This window comes from Rhea americana, unplaced genomic scaffold (assembly GCF_003343005.1).
Source record: "Rhea americana isolate MKP2758 unplaced genomic scaffold, rheAme1 scaffold_278, whole genome shotgun sequence".
Lineage (NCBI taxonomy): Eukaryota > Metazoa > Chordata > Aves > Rheiformes > Rheidae > Rhea > Rhea americana.
Genome location: NW_028186399.1, coordinates 184,092 through 206,429, shown reverse-complemented (window position 1 = coordinate 206,429; position 22,338 = coordinate 184,092). Strand labels below are relative to the sequence as shown.

General features: G+C 39.5%; 2 protein-coding genes across 3 annotated transcripts in view; both read left to right on the top strand.

Annotated features, from left to right (window-relative positions):
- Nucleotides 1–13,272, top strand: part of SPPL2B (signal peptide peptidase like 2B) — a 28,334-nt gene extending 15,062 nt beyond the window's left edge. Inside the window, exons 10-15 of one of the 2 annotated variants that reach the window (XM_085308492.1) lie at nt 560–634; nt 757–819; nt 2,211–2,310; nt 3,198–3,275; nt 4,114–4,274; nt 5,184–13,272. In XM_085308492.1, the coding sequence (XP_085164618.1) occupies nt 560–634; nt 757–819; nt 2,211–2,310; nt 3,198–3,275; nt 4,114–4,274; nt 5,184–5,471 (765 nt within the window). In that variant the 3' untranslated portion in view covers nt 5,472–13,272. Of the gene's footprint in view, nt 1–559; nt 635–756; nt 820–2,210; nt 2,311–3,197; nt 3,276–4,113; nt 4,342–5,183 lie in introns of both variants that reach the window. The other variant, XM_085308493.1, reaches the window with a different exon arrangement.
- Nucleotides 6,083–22,338, top strand: part of TMPRSS9 (transmembrane serine protease 9) — a 31,497-nt gene continuing 15,241 nt past the window's right edge. Inside the window, exons 1-2 of the mRNA XM_085308488.1 lie at nt 6,083–6,145; nt 14,940–15,091. The gene's annotated coding sequence lies outside the window, so the exon portion shown is untranslated. The remainder of the gene's footprint in view (nt 6,146–14,939; nt 15,092–22,338) is intronic.

Here is a 22,338-nt window from a genome sequence, read left to right as displayed (position 1 = left end):
AAAGTTTCTTCAATCCTTAATAAGACTTTTTCCACTAACAATTGATTTAATCTTATCACTAAAGTTATTTCCTGTAATTCTGATCTAAATTTGCATAGCTTAAACCTCCTACTTTTGCTGGAATGGTAACAGTCTAATTTCTGTTGCCCAAGTAAGGATTTATAGACTGTAGTCAAATCACTTCTTAATATTATCAGCTATGTGTTTTCAGTCCTTTAGTCATGCTCATTTCTTTATCTGGCTTATGTAGAGGAAAAAGCAGAATTTTTCTACAATTGCTAACGGACTGCAATAGCACCATTTTAAGATTTTTCAGGATAAGAAATCTGGGGGACTAAGATGTAATTTTCTCTCTGAGGATTTTTTTTTCCTTTTATATGCTGCATACAAGGCCAGATTCTGCCATCTGAAATCTATAGAATTAAGGATAACATGTGGGTGACTTGTATAAAYCTTGCTAACTTTTGATTTGAATATGCTGAAGTTGCTAATTCTTCTTTGCTGTTTGCTACTGCGTAGTATGTGAATACCCACCAAGGATTTTGTCTCTTCTCTTCAGGGTTGTACCTTGCTCCTCCTGGTTCTTTTTGTGTATGATGTGTTTTTTGTATTTATCACACCTTTTCTAACAAAGGTAAGTGAAGTGCTTCTCCAGTGCCTGCTGCTCCCAGAGCTACCTGTTTCTCTGTGTTTTCCTAACCGAACCTAGACCTGCTGCCTGAAGTGCTGGTTTACAATTTCCCCTCTTTTCTTTAGACTGGAGAGAGTATAATGGTGGAGGTGGCTGCAGGCCCGTCTGATTCTGCCACTCATGAAAAGGTACTGTATGTAGCCTGAAAATATGAGACAAACTCCCAGTTATTAAGTTTTCAACTACTCTAAAGTTCAAAGACCGTAAAGAGCTGAAATKGAGATGTCAGTCTGAAAAGAATTTTGTATGGAAATAAAGTGCTCCTGAGCTCTTTGGAAATCCGCGGCAAAAGTAGGGGGCCAACACTAACTTTTAGTGCCTCATCATAATAGCGTTGGTTTTCCTTTATCTTGCTTTTTAAGGATTTCAGTGCAAAATAGTTTCACAAAAATATATGAAAACRTATGTGAGTACAGCTGATTGCTAATGAAGTGTATTCATTTTTTACCTGAAAAGATTAACATTGTAATCAGTCTGTCTCTTGCCTGTCCCTTATTTTGATAATTGCTTTGTGAAAAGCTGAGGCTAGGCAGAGGAGAGAAACCCAAACGGCAGTCATTGGAAAGAAAACGGACACCAGAATTCAGCAGTTCTGTTTGACACTAGCCAGTATGTGCAGAGCTGTAGAACATGACGTGCCTGACTCRGGGCAGGGTAATGGAAGGGGCAGTAGGTAAGATGTAGGAGTTAAAGATACAAAGTGTAAAACGAATAAGAAATGAGTTGGTGAGATGTCTAGTTTTGTTAATTTAAGTCTAGGTCTCTTTTTGAGCAATGAATATTCTACTGTCACGTGGGAATTCACAGGAAAGGAAAGAGTTGTTTGCAGGAAGAACTATGAGGTTTGTACTATTTTCTGTTAGGTTTTGTACCCCTTTAGTTTTCTGTRTGTTCCAGTTTTATACACAGAAACTGAAGAAGAGTAATTGTGGTTATAGCATAAGCAAAAAAGAAAACTGAAGTTTCTTTTAATATACCATATTTTTAAAAATGCTTGCACTGAGCCTTTTTCCACCCTATGTCAACATTGCTACTTATAGTGCATAGGRATGTCAGCTGTTATAAAATACTTGGCAAAATGTGGAAAATGAGTGACTTAAATAGCATCTTTGACTTTTTTGAGACTTTAAATGCAACCAGAAGAACCAGTCATAAACAGACATTTCTTATGCACTTGTCAGCTTACTGAAATAGTTTATTTTCTAGAGTTAAAGCAGAGTTGATGTGTGCAGTCCATCACATGTGAGGACTCTGAAATTAATACAGAGTATTTTGAGATCTGTTTGCTGTACTCAGGGTTGTCTTAGCCTTTTTTTTTTTTTTTAATACATTCGTTCATTGCTTACATCTCAAATATATTTTATTAGTTGTCGGTAATGCTAATGAAAGCTTTTAGATATAAGGAACCATGGTGTGAGAAAGGTATTATTTGTAGTCTGCAGTTCCAATGCAACAAGTTCTAGCAGGTGTTTGTAATATATAGAGAAAACATCCATGAAGTGTGTCTCTCATTTCCAAGCTCCCAATGGTCCTGAAGGTTCCAAGACTGAACTCCTCACCACTGGCTCTTTGTGACAGGCCTTTTTCTCTCCTAGGATTTGGAGACATTTTAGTTCCAGGTATTTCTTAGTATGTTTGGAATTTTTCCTATTGCACATCCGGTATTAGCTTGTTCCCCTTCTACTCCCACTTCAGCTGGGAAATTTGGTGTGACTTGAATAAACCTGATATATTTATAAGTAAACCTTTTATGTTCATTCCTTTCTCTGCACTGTTTGTCTTTAAATTCATGTTAATGCGGCTAAGTTTCATGTGCAGAGATATCAAGAAATGTAGAGAAAATCTGAAAAGTTGACTTAGCAGTTGGTTTGTATACGTGTATTTACATATTTTAATATTATGTGATGGTAGAGGTTATATCTTCAGATGACTTGTCCCTTTGCACATGATTTGTGTGCGTATATATAGACATACGTGCGTGTGTGTGTGTATATATATATATACACACACACAATGACTTAAAATTTTATAATTTTGTTATTCACAAAGCTTACTGTTTTCATATTGCATTGAAGAGATTATCAGTTCAATTATGGATTGATAAAACATAAATCAGTAATATTTTGAGCTGCTCTATATAGTAGACAGAGTCATAAGCCATAAACTACTACTGCCTTTACTAGGAGATACGTGGTGAACCTATCCTTCTCCTTAGTTTGATCATATTTTTGTAACTCTTGGGAGTTCGACTGCCTTTTGCAGTCTTATATCTCCTCATTTATAGATACTAACATTACTGTTAGATTGCTGGTACTGTACTAGGCTTGTGTTACCATATAACAGTTATGTAAGATCTGCAGTCCTGTGAATAATACTGCCATAGTAGACACCAGCATGCACAAAAAAAGTGCTGGAAAAATCTTAAAGCTTCCTAGATAAATTGATATGGTTTTGTTCCTCTATGGGTGGGTTGAAAAACTATTGTAATTATTCCTTACTTTTGTAGGCTTACTGGTGGCCTATTGCCATAGATTTGATATTCAGGTGCAATCCTCCAGAGTCTATTTTGTAGCCTGCACAATAGGTACGTATGACGCTGACTCTTGAGCACAACACCGAAGGGAATCGCTCCCTTTAAAAGCATACTGTCGATCTTGCATTACACAGTTTGATTTATGATCCTTTGCTTCCTTTCATTATCGGACAATGAAATAGCTTAGAGAAGTAAATAGAACTATGTGGTGCTTTTGAAGGCTAGACCTTCCATCACCTAGTTATCTGACGTGTTGACTCCCTGAGCTGTTCTGTCCAATATATAAATGAGGTTTGTTGTTGTTGTCATTTATGTATCACCAGAAACCCTACTTCATCTACAGTATCTTTATATGTGCTTAGCTACTCATTCTTATTTCCTGGTTCAGAAATCCTTGAGTGTATTACATACAAAAATTCAGGTTCAAGGATATCTGTTTTTAACTTGTTAGTTAACTTGTTTTTAGCTTGTTAGTGTAGGTAAAACTCCTACCTGTATAGCAGAACAGATTCAGAGAAGCTGTATGGTCACTGAGTGTATTGCAGCTGTGGGATTTATGAACAGATGAACTGTAGCATCTTAAATCACTACAGTTTTCTAACAAGCAAATGTCTTTGGGGTTTGGGAGTTTAAATTCTTACTTAGCGGATCACATCACCTTCACAAAATATTATCAATAGACTGTAGCATGACTGCTAAGCAAATTACTATTCCAAATTTATGTTGCATGTATAATATTTGTGTTTGAAGCTTGAAAAAGTTCTCAAAATAGTGTTTTACGTATTACTTGAAAAAGTTGTTGTTAAAATGCTTGTCTGGCTAATTATTTAACTGTTCCTAGCTCAGCTGTAACTGGATAACTCTTCTTGCTGGTTTTGTCTCCTTCTAGCCTATGGCATAGGCCTTCTCGTAACCTTTGTAGCCTTGGCATTGATGCAGATGGGCCAGCCAGCTCTCCTCTACTTGGTGCCCTGTACACTTATCACAAGCTTTGCTGTGGCTCTTTGGAGAAAGGAGCTTGCAATGTTCTGGACGGGCAGCGGCTTTGCGGTGAATACCAGTTTGATATGAGTGTCTTCAAGAAATACTAATATTATAAAACCTAACTAGAATTAAAGTTGAGTAAAATATTGTAGTATTATCCAACAGCAACAAAGAATTTTGTTTTGCTTGACTGAATGTTTCCTTTTTAATTTTTGTTTATTGGCCTCAGTATTTCAATTTTTCTTTAATGTTTATGGCCACTTAATTTACTTGTCACTAGTCAGTTTGATTATTGTGTATCCATCTTAATTCTGTTGTAATTTAGTGGTTTGATCTTTGAAATTATTATTATTATTGCAGTAAGTAGCTTTTAAAATCTTTTTATTCATATTTTTTTCAGAGCCTAGTATAAKATACTAAATTACCAGTTTGGTGTTTTATCTGTTGCGAGTGAAATTAATTTCATTAATGATTTTTTATTAATTACTTGAATGGAGAAACAAGAGGTTCCCCCTACAAGTGAACACTATTTCATTATTAAATTAGTTTTGATAAACCCAGTTCTCCAGGGGAATGTTGCAAGGACTATTTATTGAAAATATATTTGAGATTGCCTGAAATGTAATTAAAAAAATGTTGTGAATGATGAAAGTTTACATCGTTTTAAAAAGTAAATCATTTAATAAATTATTCACTTTCTAGAAGAAAAATCCTCTTATACTATAAAAAGCACAGATAAGACAATGATAAGCATTTGTGTCCACTACTGGACTCTACTGATAGCAGAGATGACTAGCCTTTTATCTTCATCTTGTTTGACAGTTCTGATCACACCAGTAACTGGACACATAGTTGACTAAGTTTGCTGTTAACTTGAGTATGAACTCAACCTTTAAAGATTATTGTTTATACTACTCTTAGTAGCAGTAGTAGTTCCTGCTTCACATCATTCTAATGATGATCTTTCATTTACAGAAAGACCTACCTCAGCCTCCCTTGGTGATAGCTCCTGTCAGCTGCCATGAGCTTCCCAAAGATACCAACGTACCAGCCTCTCAACAAGACGCAGAGCAAATGACTAATCCTACCCTCCACGTGGAGGAGCTGCATGATCCCACCTTGGCTGCGGAGGAGCTGGCCGATACCAACACACAGACAGAACAGTCAGAAACCTCTGCCTCACCGAGTGAGGAACCAGCCAGTCAGAACAAGGACGACCTTGAAAGCAAAAGCCTAAACCCAGAGCAAAACCAGCTGGAATAAATGATGTGATAGGAACCCCCTTTTCCCCTCACAGACATATCCACATAAAACCAGTGTGTATTTAGACTGGTTTAGTAGTGTTCACATTCATTGAGAAACCTCACTGGGAGTCTGATCATCAAATCCAACCAAGAATGTTCTGCCTCCAGCTTCGGTACAGCTATACACTTCAAACATCTTTCTGAAATATGGTGCTCTACAAGGGTTCTAATGTATGAATTTTGGTAATCATTTTATTAGTGGATGCCTTCTACTGTTCCAGTTTCATTATACTGGAGTAGTATTAAGAGTTTTTATTTAAACAGTACTCTGTGCTTGTGTAGCTCTTGTACTGCTTTAGCATAGTGTAGGTGAACATAGAGGGGGAAGCATTGAATGAGTTTGCTACAATGCTAAGTTGAGAGAAACATGATACATTTTTAGCACTTTCCCTATTGTTGCGTTTTACTTTTCCCTACTTATCAAAGCCATTGATGCAAGGGAATGCTTTAGTATTAACTGACATTCAGGCAATACAGAGAGCTGGTTACATTACCAGCCTCTGAGAGGACTTATATTACCATGGTGCATTAAATGCATCTCTTAACTTTTTGTTTTTGTTTTTACTTCCAGGTACCTGGGTTGGCTACTAGTCTAGTTTAAAAGGCAGGATGAATGGACCTACAGGAAGCGCTGTAAGCACTCGTATGAACTCTAGGGGCTGTCTGGGGAAAAAAAAAATACAGTGTTTATTGCAAAACACAGCATAGTAGAATAAGTTTATTATGAATGTTTGGGATTTTTTTTTTTAATCAAAACAGATAAGAAAGCAAGTGGAAGCACTATACTCAGCTTAATAGGTAGTAATTTCCCTGGGAAAACTTTAGAATGAAAAATATCTGTGGGTTTTTTGTTTGTGTTTAAGCTTCTATTTATTCTTCTCTTAAGAAATATAGGTATGATTTCTAATTCTGAAGAAAATAGCCTGATGTCATTCTCCAGGGAGCATGTATGGTGCTAGAGTCAGTTGTGATTTAAGAGTTGCTTGCCACTCTGTGACTAATAAGCTGCCTCACATCATGTTTTGTCTTTGTCCCAAAAGTAGCCACAGTGAGGCCTGCCAGGTTCTGGAAGGAGGCTGTGATCTAGCCTGTTATTTTGTACCTTTTGCTACATGATGTTATGAAGGACTAAATCTGTATACTTTTTAAACTATTTCAGGTGCAGCTGTCGTACGTTACATACCAGAAAATGTACAATTTCTTTTTTGTATGGCATGATTGAGTTTTTTTTATGCATCAACTTTGCTACACGTGGAGGGATAATGAGATTTGCATATCACTTTTTCCATTTAAGAAGTTAGAACACCTGGCTTTATCAAAGATGTCAGTATTCTGTGCTTACATTGCATTCCCTTAAAAAAATAAATAGATAAATACTTTTCCACATTAAATCTGAAATGAAGGGGTCATAGAAATATTCTAGGATTCTGGAATGATTCCAAATGCCATGCAAGAAAAACTTTTCTTTTTGCATATTCTGGGGGCCCAAAATGTGGTATTTACAAATGTATCATTTCAATGTCATGATCTGAAGCAGTGGTTTTAAGTGAAGCTCTAGTTGGCATATTGAGTTGAATTCTGAAGGATTCTCCTTTAATGTCTGTACGTTAAACTTATGTCATTTTCTTTTGCTAAGCTTCCCAAAAGTTTGTGCTGTGTGGGGTTTTTGTTTGTTTTTTGTCCATTATTTTTTTGGGGAGGGGTGATAACTTCTTTTCACTTCCTCTCCTGTTTCACATTGAGTGGATAGTATTCTTTCTCTAGAATGTTAAAGGCTGTCTGTAAAACCACGCTATGGATTCAGAATTTTACCAGCTTCTGCTTAAAGCTTTGAGCCCTCTCTGATAAGTTGATTCGATGGTGAGTTTCTTGAAAAGCTTCCCGAGTCCAAAGGCCTGCGGTGCATTTAATTGATAAATGAACCGAATGAATCATGGTGAATGGTAGTAGAGAGATCCGTTTTTCAGTCTGCTTTTTAATGGACTGTATTACTTCTGCCACGGGTAATATGAAACAGTTATTACTAATGCAAAGCAACAGAGACATTTTATTCAAAACTTCAGCCAGCTGGATTATGCCTTAATTTAAGCCACTGTATAAGTATGTATACTAAACATTTATTTAAAAAAAGAAAATAAACCTACGTTTAAGTAATGAACTTGATGAATAGCAGGAAAAAATGTTTGGAGACTGACTCAAAGTTCTATAGTTTTTTTGTCTTGACTGTCTTTCAGGCGTAGTGTTATTGGGAATAGGGTTTTTTTTTATATACTTAAAAGCCAGTAGTTTCTTTTGAATTATGAAATACTAAGTTTTATCATCTTCTTGAAATATGCTTTTTAACACTTGTTCTCATCTGGTGTAATGTGTATTAGGAAACAGTTTATTTTTCAAWTTGTTTATAACTCAATTAAAATGGAAGAATTCAAAACACTGATTAACTTGCAAGCATTTAACAGTTGCTTTGTTCATGTTGTATTTTAGATTAGTCTGCCTGAARCATAAACTTTACCTTATGTTTCTGAGTTTTCCATCTATTTTTCAAGTGTGATTTTTTTTTTTCACCAACTACAAAGACAATGTGGAAAAAGCAATGGCTACTTAGTATGCTAATACAATACCTCCAGTTGAAGTATGTGAACTGAGTTATATACTTTGACTATTCCAGTACTGTACAAATCAGGTGACCCTAGTGCACCCACCTGGCTGCGACTGTTTGGACCCTGATCCTGCTCAGTTCAATCACTCCCATAAAAAAACAAGGCTGTGCTTTGTTATGTTGTTTTTCAGCTTAATGTAAAATCTAATATTGTGTAGGAAAAGATGAAGAGAYACAATTGATTATAATTTTATTTGATGATTGCAGACATACATCCCGCACCAAACTTACTTTAAAAGAAGTCTTTTAACTGAATGTTGATGCGCTYCTTGTTTACATTCTTCATATACTCTTTAGCTGACAATCTAAAGATTCAAGAATAAAGACTCTACTTCTGCAAACTTGTATGTGTTAAAGTAAAGCACTGGTAGTCCGGGGGGGGGCGGAGAGAAAAAATGCTTTGTTTGTATTATCACAGTAGTGATGGTCAGATTCTTCRCTGGTGCTGGAATTGCAAAAGTGCAGGTCAGCTCAGGTGGTTGGTTCTGACCGTTCTCCTGAAGGGTTGTACAAACACAGCTGAAGGTAGAATGTGAACCGAAAGACTTCGACTAATCTTGACAAGTGAGAGAGAAGTACTCTAAACCCTCTTCCACTTTGTAGGTTCTTTTTTCACTAGTCACAAATGAAGAGCATTTTAAATGAACTGCTTGAGTGCTTGGAGGAGGGAAATATATCCTGCTTTTATTAATGGCAGTAAAAATGAGCACATCCACATATGTAAGAATTAGACTTGTGAAAATACTTTGTTACAGCTAAATTTAGATTTCAAAAGACACAGAAAATATGCAACACAGTATCCTTTTCAGAAGAATGGTCTATATATCTAACAGAAATCTTCATTTAGATTACTCTTGGGTTAATTTTTTTTATTTTATTTTTCAACTTTTATATTAACCATACCTAATTTCTTGGATTTTTTTTTAGCTGATACCTTGATCTCAGATGATCATTCAAGACTTTCCTTCAGAAGCTCTTCTCTTCTTACAGTAGCCCTCAGTCTGTCTTGTCTTTTTGCCTCGTGGTTGAGTAGTGGATGTATTGGTTTTTTTTTTTTTTTTTCCTTGCACTACACTGAATGTTTAGGATGTAAAGCCCAATAATATTTCTCTTTAATGGCAGCTTTATTGTTTATTAGTAAACAAAGTGGAACATTGTTTATGCTTGCATCATTTGCAATGTTATTTCTATGTGTAAGCATATTCCTATGTAAATAAGCTGGCTAAGCAGTAATATGCAGCTATTGCATGTTGATATACTGATACCTTACAGATCACATTGGCACAAGACTTTCAGATATAGACATTCCTGCAGATCCAAGCTTTTGTCCAAAGCCTGCAAAGGTAGTGCCTTTTTCCATGACAAATACTATCCCCGATGTTTTAAAACAAAATCTGTGCAAGGGCTACCCATCCAGAAAAATGGAGACGTTCTTAGAGTACAGCAGAGAACAGAAAGTACGATCGGAGATCTAGAAAATTTCAGCTGAAAGAAAAGATTAAGCTTTTTGGTATTTTTTTCTAGAGCTGGCTTCCCAGCGGGCTAACATGAAATGAGGCGTGGAGTCACCTAATTACCAGAGGCTTCCTTTGGCACTGGAACAGAAGTGTCTCTTCACTGATTCTCTATAGCTTATGCGTTCATAGCTTGCGTTATTCTGGGAGAATCTTTCATCTTTGCATTTTCCTTCTTCTGTATTCCAAACAAGTACTTCGGTKAAGGGGAGGGAGGGTGAGTTTCTGCCATCTGTATATTAGTAGTGGTCAGCAACAGGTCTCATATTTATGATACAGTAATCGCTTATATCCATAGTGACATTCTTGAGAGCACCATATGCTGTTGAGCATGCAGGAGTGATCATAGGTGTAGTCAGCATCGATCTACGACTCTCAGCTCTATAAAAATTAAGTAGCCATGGATTGGCCCAGGGGAGGGTTTGATGATAAGCAATGCCCTTAAATCTGATTTCTGTGAATCAGGAACTAGTACGTTTTGTACTGAGTTGTCCGTAATTTCAGGAATTAGTAGAAGCCTTGGCTTGATGGAATGCAGTAACTCCTGAGGTCCCTTTCAGTCCTGTTTTTCCCAGTAGCTCTTGGGAATAGCGCAGCTCTTGGTCCACTAGGACCCAAGGATACCAAGTRCATGTGTTGCTGGGATGATTTGGAGCTGTTTCCCAGCTGAAGACATTACAATTTATCACATTTATCGTGGTATCTTTCTGCATGTTAGCATTTTCCATCTTGCCCAAGTTTAGCTCCAGGCAGCAAAATTTCATCCAGTTTTTAATTTCTGGCTCTTGGAAAGCTTTGAAATGATTTGTAGGCTAGAAAACTTTGGCATCTGTTTACTGTTGACACTCATGCTCTGTGTTGTGACCTTGTTCGGGTGTTTAATGTAAATATTGGTCAGATGAAATTATGAAGAAGTATGGTAAATGAGCTAATGATAACTTCTTAAACAATTAATGACTGCAGCTGGTCAGATAAATAGCACCTAATAGTAGAATACTGCTGAAAGACTTCAGGAGTGTAAGAGTYGGTACTTGTCAGAAACAGCGGTGCCACGTCCGCGTGGTCAGCTCAGTGGTGCTTCTGGAAGCCCRGCTCTTCAGCACCACCAACTATACGCAAGCGTCATAGCTGTGATGGTTTCTGTATGATAATCTCTTCCTTAATCAGAAATTTGAAAAGGATAAAAAATACCTCTTTTCATTTTAAAGATCTAGGTATAGTCAAGAAAATGCTATAAAATGGCCGCTTCTCTGTGACAAAACCTGAGATGATGATGTGAGATAGGAACGCGATCCTTGACATGTGTTTTCCACAGCAAGAAACCAGTAGATTTTCTTGGTTCTGCTCTGACTGAAGTTGGTGCAGTTAATATTCAACACCAATTTCAAAACAGTGGTTCAGGTTTAGTTTGAAGAAAGAAACATAATGGTTCAGGTTGTTGTGGCTTGGGTCACTCTCTTCTCCATAGCCGATATGGAAGGCTTTTAAAAGAACAGGAATGTCACAGGTACGACCACTAATTTGCCAGCAAGCCGGTGGGGGGAGATGGTTTTCCCCCGTCCTTGATACAGAGCAAGTATGAGCTCTGTTACTTTCAGCCTGGCCACGTTTGAAAGCAAGAACGCTTTTAAAGAAAAATACAGAGGGTCAGCTCGTTATTTTTAACCATGTTYCTTCGGATTCTCTATCCAGTCCAGTGCTGGAGGAACTGGGGACCTAGTGAGAATTTAGTAATGCGTAAGTGCTATTTGAACATGGCTAGTGCTACTTTACTAAAAGTAAACTAATGCTGCTTTGTATGTAGATCAGGTGGAGATTATAGGCTAAAATTTAGAGCAATATCAAAAGGATTTATGGGATGAGAGTAAGATACATACTTGTTTAATGCTTGTTTCTTGGATGCTTGATAGTAGCTGCTTTTAGGGAGATGACTTGTTCTTGGGAGGTAGCCTAATCCGTTATAAGTAGAATTGTTTTAAATGTCTGATGTCTTTGTGGAAGGACTTTGTGGTAATGTTCAAGTAACAGTGTATAGGCTAGTGTTATGAAGACTGCAAACTCTGAAGGTTAATTTTAGTGCTCAGGAATGCATACATCTAACTCTGCATATGTATTCATGAGAAATAAAACCTTTAAACTCTTGTTTTATACTGTGTTGAGAAGTTTTGTTATAATCCAGAAGCAGCGGTACATTTTTTCTTCTTCCCCCCCCCCACCCCCCTATTTTAAATCCTTCTATGCAGTTTAGCCTCTTGATTTAAAAAAAAATAAAATAAAAAGGAAAAAAAAAACTGATCTAAGAGGGTTGGCCAGCATAGCAAAACTGTGGCATTAAAAACTGTTCAAGTATTCTTCCTGCACAGTGAGTGCTATTGCTGCATGTACTGAAACCATGGGAGTGAAGTGCAGATGAGACCTAAAGAACCAAGGAATTCAGTTCTCTCAGAGATGTAGTCATCAACAATTGCGTTTTGCTGTAGGAGTTAGGTATGCTGATAAAATGAATATCCTTCCCAATTTTATCTTGCATATCTCATGCACCTTTTCAGCTGGTCGGTTAATCATGTATACTGTGCATCTTGGTTTCACAGTTTGAATTCGCTGAATTAATTCCTGAATTTTAGACAGCTTTATGTGAGTAAAGTAATTCTCTCCCTACTCAAGTGCAGACTGTAGAAGGTGCAGTATTTGCTAGATGAATTCCGAAATTGGTGCATAGTATCTACAAGGATAGGTAGGTCAGTCTCACTTTGTGACTCGTGTCGATGATACRAGGTGGTGGCTGTTGTGTTTGTTTGCAAATTGTAATAAAGAACTAAACATTTCATGTTACTAATATCTTTCTGTGCTGACAATAGCATAGAGCTGCTGAGCTGTTGCAAAGACCAAGGGRAAAAAAAAGTCTTTTCCAAATAGTAAAAGCTACTTTTGATTAATAGTTTTATAGTTCCAAAACTGTAGGTCTTATCTGTAATACTTGCCTCAGATCTTCAGACCTTCAGTTCAGTCTGGGTGTCTGCTTTTCTTTTCTTTTCTTTTTTTCTTTTTTTTCCTTCCTTTTTTCCCCCTCCTACGATGTGTCTATATATCTCTTCATGATTTTGAAGTCAGCCACCCTTTCTGGCTGAATTGCAGCCTTGTATTTAATTGCACATCCCATCAGAATATACATTGTTCTAATGTAAATGCATTGCAATGCGCAGCATTTCCAGGGATCAAATGTAGCTTTGTTTCTTCCTTTCATGATGTAACACAGGAAAAACTCAATGTCAAAATAATCAGTGAGGAAAAGTAATGTTAGGACAGCAGATTAGGACAGCAGATGAGAACTTTCCAAGTGTTTTTGCAGAGTGAGTATTTTGTTTACTGTGGAGTAATTAAGCCTATTTCAGGCATACGTATATATGGTGAAAGTAAACAAACTTGAAAATGACTTGATTGTGCGCTGGTCCAACTGAAATTGCAGTGTTTTTCTTCTGTTTTGCTTTTAAAGAACATTGCACTTGTCTTTAGCCTGCTTCCATTTATAAATATAAACATTTTCTAAAATTATTGTACAATAAAGATACTTAATTTTTTGAACTGCATTTTATTATTCTGAATCGGGTGCATTTGAAATCCATTTGTTTAGTTCATTTCATTCTTTGCTGTATAAAGTGATAAAGTGTCTTCTCTGGATTTAAAAAGTAGCTACTGTCATTGAGTTAGATTCAACTCAAAGTTCTTTGAACTGCTCTGTGGTGGTTTCCAGTTTTGATTCGTATGCAAGACTAGACACCAGAAATATGGTGTCATATCCCTGGCATTTCACACAAGCCATCTCTAATCCCTCTTCTGATTCTACCCTTGATGTGGTTATGATGCTAATACAGTCGCTTTTGATTGATCCGTCGCATACTATACTGCTATTGCAAAGTGGTTACTGACAGGTGGTTCTTTAAAGAAGAATAAATTTCTGCTGACTTAGAAGGCAAATTGGGGATGCAGCTGAGAATGGAATGAATGAAAGCAGCTACCTTTCCCCTCCATATTCTTGTGTCTTTGCAGTTCCCCTTTATGTATGCAGTACGTCCGAGAAGACAAAAATTGAGAAATTTCTTGTCTTACCTGGCTTAAAAAGAAAAAAAAGTTGCAGCAAGACAAGCTTTTCTGTTCAGGCTGTTACTGGGGAATGAAGAGAAAGAGGGCTCAAAACCAGAAAGACCGGTTTTGTGTTAGATAAAGGAAAGTAAATATCATGGTAAAGATTCAGTCTGACCACAGAGCTCATCCTAAGGCTTTTCTGCATTAGCTGAAATAGTAATTAGCATTCTAGATTTAGAYATGCATCTGTATAGTAGAATAGAAATAGAATTAGCATATTGAATATCTTATATTTAAATTACAGATGAGACTCTGAACTGCTGTTCTGAATTCTTACAATACAGCTGGCCACCACTCCAGCACATGCGTGAGCTATCGCTATTGATTATCTTAATTACATTAAAAACATTTCCATCTCGTAGTTATCTTAAGTGTGCGCTAAAGACCATTTTACATGACCATTTCTGCTTCTTCAGGAACAGTTTCTGCTGACTGCCAGCCTCTTATCTATGTACAATTTGCTCAGTTTTGCAGCAAGAACCGCTTAAGGCAGTCTCTGGAAGGAAGGGCCAGATTCCCCACCCAGGATGCTGATCACCACATTTAAGCATAGGCATTTGTGCACAGCAGATGCTGCCTGAAGGGAGTCTTCAGGGCAGTCTGAAATTCCCACCCTGAGAGCTCCTTCACCAATTACTCAAATACTTTCTTGTGAAGATTGCTAAGAGTTCAGTCAATGACCTAGTTTCAGGTTGGTTCAGTGTCTCACACCAGTCTRTCTCATTTGTGCAGATAACTAGTGGGCAATTACTGGACCACCCAGGGTCTTAATGACTTAAGTGCACTGGGTGTACACGCAAGGGCAACCTTGATCTCCAGCTGCACCACAGATACAACTAAAAGACAGAGTTGAGTTTCATACTTACAACTCACTTAAGCTCCATAGCTTCAAGTGGGAGGCTGGTCTAGATACCTCCAAAGATCCATACTGAGATCATGTTTCTTCTGTACTTTACTGAAGGTGGTGGTTGGCAAAGGGACAYGTGCAATTCTGTGGCCACTAGAGCWGTACTTTTCACTCAGGTATCTGGTGGTTGCCATAGGTATCGGATCGAATCAGGCTCCTGTCTGGTTTAGTCTCTAAGTGCTCGCATTGCTTCCTTTCTCACAGGACCCAAACTGAGTTGGAAACCTGACAGAAGCAAAGTGCGAGGATAAGGTCCCCAGTAAAAAGTTCACGATCTCATTGACGTGGATGGCAAATGGGAGAGGCTGCACTGAGGATTTGTGTGTGTTGCAGGGAGTGAATGACAGCCGAGCAAGGTAAGCCCTCAGTAAGGACAAGACCTCCTCGTCACAGGAAGCATTCAGTGATTTAGTCACTTAGTATTTTCTTTCCCAAACCATTGAATTTTCCTGGTTAGTTGAACCTGAAGGAGGAAGCTCAGCTAGGCAAGTAGTCTTCATTTTTCGCCTCTTCCCAGTGTGCATCACAGTGTTCAGGAGGAAATCTAAAACAGCAAAGKTGTCACGGTTGGAGAGAATTTTTTCTTGATCTGGAGAGATCCATTAGAGGGGAGGTATTAGGCATACGAGAATATGCTTTTATCAAAACAGAAATGATAATCAAAAATATTTTCCTTCCAACAGGCAAGTAGGGCTAGTTTTACCTCCTTGTTCCTATGATCACTATAATTTAAAAAACTTGTCACTGAATTTCCTCGCCCTTAATTCGTCTTCTGTTCTTTTCTCGTTTTCCTTGTCAAGCACACTAACTGCTAAAATTTGCCGTAAATGTTGAACCTGGTGAGAGCCTGTAGTGTCAGAAGTGACAATTACGTGAGAATTGGCTGTTGAAGTGTCAAGCTGCAGACAAAATCAGCTTAAAAGCAAAGAGTTCTCAATTTTTCATGTGCTTTCATCTTTTCAAGAGGTCTTGGCAGAAGCATCGTTTGTGGGCTCAAATACTAGCTTAAATGCAAGGAAATCCTCGTCCGGGTTTGGCCGCTGCTATGGGCTTTGTGCGTGATCCGAGACGAGCCCTGCCWGTGCCCGTACAGCAGTTGTGACATTTTCCTTGCACGTGGAGTTGTATAGCAAACTGCAGAAGCCTTTCCCTAGGCTGGAGAGAAGCTAGATCTCTTTTGGCTTGAGTTTCCAACACAGGCAACTAGAAAAAAAAATGCTTAAAGATAGAGTCCAGTGAAGAGAAAAGAACAACTTTTCAGGGTGAGCACTCTGCTTCTCAGCCTGTGCCTTTAAGCTCTGTCTGCGAACTCCCTCCGTGCCTCCCACTCTCCCCTCCAGCATCTCCTTCTGCTAGTGTAGCTGGGCAGTCACTGGGTGAGGTGAGCTTATGGGAGGTATTGGACCTGGGGAAGAAGAGTTTTCTGGGGGAAAAGCACCTAGTGAAGAAAAGGAAAAGCGAAGCAAGGTGAGTTATTGCTACTTCTTAAAAGTCCATCTCGTTTCCTTAACGTATCCGCTCGCTTTGCTGGGATGGGAAGGGACGTTCTGCACCTTCTCGGATAGCTGCGCCCATCTCTGGGTCTCTGGCCGCTGCAGTTTCAAGCCTGCACGCACTGTGCAGTGCAGATTTACAGTGCAGCGGATTTGTGCGCTCAAAGTGATCCCGCACAGCACTCACTTAATGGAGKGGCTGACTGGAAGGGCTTATGCACCCCCTTTTTGTTCCTTTTCCTACGGATTTAGCCAGGTCTTGCTCTGTGTACTGTGAGATTTCCAGATTGAACTGGAAAATTGCCACAGTTCCTCCTGGCTGAATTTTCCCGTATGTTTGGGGAAGGACCTCCTGCTTTACTGGCTCTAAGAGAAAAGCTTGTTGCTAAAGTTACTGCACATTAARAGAAATGCCTAACCTTTTATTTAAAATAGCTGTAAATAATTTTAATGCTTCCTTCTTAGTCACTTCAGGCTAAATAATTTTCATTGCTATATGATCCTTGAACATTTTTTTAGTGCTTTTTGATTCCATTTGGCTCTGAAATGATACTAGTGAYATTGGGAGCACTTTCCACAATGATGCTAGAGGAGATATGGTCTGCTATTCCCACCAACAGACCCAACACTGTCCGCAGAAATGTGCTCACCGTTGAATCTCTGTGGAAGTTTAAAACATTTTTGCCAGTTGTTCCCTGCAGATTATATATCTGTAGGGCTTTTCATCTTTTAGTGGTTAACCAGTATGTCGTCAGGTATGCTAAACTGTGTGGTCTAATAGGTGAGCCTTGGTTTCTGTGGAAAATGATCTCTGGACCCTTCCCTCTTTTCATTCCCCCCTTTGACCTTGGCATGGAACAAATCTCATAACAACCTCCAAGGTGCTGGAATAGTATCATGGTTTGATCTAATGTAGCCACTTCTGCAGCTGGATTGTGCTTTGTTCCCAGGGGTGAAGGAARGGAGTCTTGAGTGTTCTAGTACAGCTTTGCACCCACTTGTCTTCCATCTGTGAGGCTGCCTTGCAGAGGGTGTAGATGTATCCCCTTGTATGCTACCTCCAGGAGGTCCCCGTGGGTGAAAGCACCAAGCCAGGCAGCAGAGGACAGTTTGGAATTTTAGTAGTCTGTAGGTGCTAACATCCCCTAACTTTATCAAAGCACAGTCTCATCAGCTGCACTTGATCACACAGCCTCAGCAGACACTTCTCCCAAAGACACAGCTGAAGATCTGTTCTTGTCGAAGTCTGGGTTATGCTAGTTTGAGTTTACACCTTTAATTTAAGAGGTTGTGTCAGCCCTACAGTCTGAGGGCTTTGTTCCAAAKATTGTTTTCAGTTTATTAGATGGTATTAGCCCATACCAATACGTTGAAGTTCCATTGTGCAGCCTTTGAAGTCAATGACAAGAATCCTGTAAACTCAGATGCTGCGAGTTCCCTGCTTGAATGACGAGCTTTCATCACTTGGCTTTTCCTCTACATGAGCTCTTCCTTTGGGGGAACATATGTTGTAGATGACTGGTTTGGGGATAGSAGAGGGTTTTGTGACCGTGAGCTTTGATGTTTACCTGTCAAACTGTAATAAGGGCTGAAGATAGATAAAGAAAAATATAATTTAAACGTTACATTTGATATATGTAGGCTTGAAGAAAAAATAAAATATGATTATCTGCAAAATGAAGATGTCAGCTTTAAYCTTTTGTCCCATATAGTTCATGCAAAACTTCCACTAACTTCTTCAGCTTCAAGATTTCTCCCGCAGCCTATGCACTGGGACAGACACAGCGTTCAAGTGAGGAGGATGGAGGTGACTAAAGGAAATGCCATTATTTAACCATGTGAGCTTTTTGGGGGAGATATTCATGAACTGAAAAGTATCAAATTATATAGTGCTTCTGTTGTGAAAAGGAACTGGACAGAAATGATACTTCCTTGCTTACTAGATACTCCCCATGTGTATTCAGTATTTACTATCTCTACAGTGTGATCAAGCCAGTACAGTGAGGGGAGAGGAAGACAGCCTTTATTTTAGTCTCTAATCCATAGCAAAGTGTTTAAAGAGTAACTGCAGGCACAGATCTGCCTGGTACTCTGTTACCGAAGGTAGAGTTCAAGAGCTGAGTGTTTCGAAGGTGGAAGTGATGTTAGAGCCTTTGTTCCTGGTGATAATGTGTGTGCTGGGGAGCTCAGCTCCTCTCTCGTGTTCCGGCTGAGGCCGCAGAGCTGGCACGCAGGGAGAGGATCTTCTTACTTGTAAATTGAGAGACAGCTGAAGTCCAAGAGGGACAATAAACAAGGCCTGTTCAGTGTCACTAGACTTGCTGAGGGATAGGACCACAGCTGAGCCAGATGCACCGTGAAAAGAAGAGTGCTGCAATCGAGCAGGTGTTAGGGATCACTAATAAAACTACTTACTCTGCAGGGACTGGTAACACCCAGAGCAGTTTTGTTAACTCGCAGCACTGTTGTAAGCAGTGCCTGGAGTTCTTTGCTCCTGTAGGCAACAGGTAAGAGGCGTTCACAGCCTGTTATTTGATTGTTTCATTCTGCTTGGAAGTAGGATATAACCTTTCAAATGCAGCACAGCCCCGTTAAATGTTAACCCACAGCTAGGAGGGAGTCACAGACAGTTCTGAATGTCCCAGTTACAGAAGCTGGAAACAGATTAAGTAACTAAGGTGTCAGCTGGTTAAAGGAACCAGCTTGGTGGCAGAAGATGCTAGTGCCTCTGGAAACAAAAAGGCCACACTGGCCAAAGATTGCTTGACTTTCTGTCTGCTGATCTGCTGCTACATGTGGAAGTTTTGCCTTTGCTCATTAAGGTACCATCTGTACCAGTGAGAGTGATGCTGAGCARCTCTCTCACTTCTTTATGCATCCCACCATTTGGCTGCTGTTTCTGTGTGAGCTTTGTTTCATGGTGTACCATSATCTCATGAGGAGATTTCAGAGAAACTGTAAGTGCTCATGAGGAGGCAGAAGTCTTATTCCAGCACTCTGTCCACGCTCTGGCGCTTCACTTCCCTACTACAACCCTAGGGTTCCCTCCAGCCATAAAGGAATGGCTATAGGAACTGTCGTGTGATCATTAATGTCTCCAKACTGACGCATCCTTGCACTATACCACCATCCACCACAGAAAACTCTAGTTATTAATCTACTGTCCCAGGAGAATATTCCACCTTCTATCAGTAACTGCTGCAACAGGTTGCTGATCCCCATTCTTGCACAACAAAATTCCTGATTGTAGAGAAAAAACCACAAGACTTGACCCCACTTTAACTGAGACTGTTCTTTCCACGTGGCTCTGCCAGCAGATCTGTTTGCTTACCCGGGTGTCTCTATCTTCTCTGGTCCTGCTTCTGCTTTCACCTTCCACAAGTGACTATCTTCTCTCTCCTGCCCATGCTTGTGTTTTGCTGGCACAGATGTGATGTGTTGTTCTTCCATATGCAATTCTGAATGATGGGCTCTCTCAGGGGGCACATCAGAAACTATGTTTTCATTTTGTGCCTTCTCCTTCTGCAGAAAGGTGATTCTGCTTCTGCTCTATTCCTCCTCTGAAGCGCCACAAATCTTAACTCAGCCATCGAATCGCTAGTCTTTCACTTATCTTTGACCAAATGCTCAGTTATTTCCTGAGGTTGCRGGTGGATCTGCTGCTGAACTTGTCTGTCTTGAGCAAGTAACATATTTTTCATACTAACACCATCATTTCACAAAGGTCCTGTCTGGGTGAGGACTTACAGGTTTGACATTAGAACAGGTGATGGTTTTACAACCTTTATGTCTGAAGGCAGTAGACAAGGTAGTCAGTATTGCTATGTTAAGAACCAAACTCTCCGTAATGACACACATTTAATATAGGATAAAGCAGGTATGTTTTATTTACACTAGATTCTTCAAACATTTGCAGCATATTGATTGCTCTTACTCCATACTTATGCTTACAGTGTTAGGATAAAAAAAAAAAAGAAGTTAGAATACAGAAGTGCAGCACAAAGACTCCATGACAGCCTAGACTAGGCCAGCTCAGGACATTAGGGTTTTCGGAGCTTTATTATCTGTTGCAGACTAAATTAAGTTGACTTTTGAATACACAGTTGACCTGTTTCTTTTCTGTGACTCTTCCTTACTTCATCACAACAGACCAGAGGTGACACTTTACTCGTGTCCTTATGGTGAAAGGCTGATATGAAAGGGATGCTCTCTGGTAGACGAGGAATGGGGATATGGGAAGCAAAAGATAAGCTAAAGAAGAGCAAAAGGGGGCCTGTGGCAAAGCGACGTGAGCTATGGGAGCAAGCATGCCTGTTCTGAAGGAGGCGAGACTAAGAGCAGGGAATGCTGGAGAGGCTCAAGAAGGCTGGAGGAAAGGAATCAAAAYGTAGAGGGAAGGACGCTTGAGAGGCAAAAGAAGAGAAATATGGAGCAGTGGAAGACCAGAGACTGGGGAGGGGATGTGGAGGGGTAAGTGTGGAAAAAGCAGGTCCCTTTTGTGGCTAGCTGGCAACACTGTGCTGGGAGAGCACTATTGCACTAGCACCTAAGGTGCTGTCAGCTGACGAAAACCACCACAATTTGTGCTGAGTAGTTGTGTGTTCTGGGCCAGCCTTGCAACTTCATGCTCTGTGGGGCTCATTGCAKGAAATGGAGACCCCTGGCACAGGGAGTCTGCAATCTTAGCCTGACATTGAACAGCCTGACAATCTTAGCATTGACAAAGAACCAGGATTTCCCTCCTGTGGCTCCTCCTTGTCCCTTCCTTGCTCCTGTATGTGGTGTGCCCTCAACCCTTTGGGTGTAAGAACCCACCTCACCTTTATACATTAATGCTGTCCTGTCTGTATTGGAAATGCTGTACTTGCTATATTTTATGGTTTCTTTTTCACAGAGACAGCACGCTGATGTCTCAAAATCATCTTCTAAGTATCGCTCATTCAAAAAATAATAATAAAAAAAAAAGTAGCTCAAAAAACTACCAGGTCTATTTACTCTACAAAAAGCATGAGTCAAGCCTTGGAAAAAAAGGATATTATCTAAAAATACCTGTTCAGATGTCAGAAAAGCAATATGCCACAATTCCTTCTCTCTGACCCATTAGAATATGGGAAGGTACCACTTAATTCCCTATGTTCTTGCACATTCCTGTTTCATGGTGAATGAGGTGCTCAGTAGAGTTGCTGTGCCAGGAAATTGGGCAGGGTGAGGATGAGTCAGGCATAAGCAGGGTCATGAGCATTACCAGAAAATAAAGTCACTGACCTGGGACAGGCAGCCTGATCACTCTCTCCTGTCGAGGCTGTGTCTCAGTTTTTGTGCTCAAGAAAGCATCTCCATGCTTTTGCAAGGATTAATGGACCCTTTAGGAAATTGTTGCCTGGTCTGGAGATGTCATCTTAACCAATTATCTGAAAGTAAGGACATTGTTTTCAGCATTATTGGGTTAAGATGACATGTAATTCTTGGGGATCCCACTAATGCCTCACTTTCCTGTTTTATCAAGTTATAATTAGGCTCCCGGGCAGAGCACTGGAGAGCTATGAAATGGCATATGGAGGAATCACATGCCAAGGTGAAAAAATACTTCCATTTTCCTTTCTCCATGTCGTCAAACACAGGTGATGCTTCTATTTCTAAGTTACTGCTTTAGGTGTTGCTTATTTGAACAACTCTATGGATGGCATCTCCACCTGGGCATCTTCTTGGGCTTTACTTTTTTGGATTTACTCCACAGAAATGTCACTTGTGAATGCAGTCTTAGTCTCATCCTTGGAGTTCAGGCTGTGATTTAACCCACTTTAAAGCAGAGGAGCACATTTGGTCTCACTGACTGCATCCTAAATTCCACTAACTGGATCTCCACCAGAGATAAAGGGAGCAGAGGGTGGTCAGCTCAGGTGTTGGCACCCTGGAGTCAAGTGAGCTTCCAGCCAAGATTAGTTCAGTCTAACCTGTGTTGTCTAAACTAACAGCCAGACACAGCCAATTTTGCCTGTGATGTTATTTTTTTTCTCGGGTGCTATTGTCCTTGCTGTCCATTGGTAGCAATGCTGCTGAATATTGCCTGTTGCACTGGTCAGCATATCAGGATTAGATTTGGAGCTTCT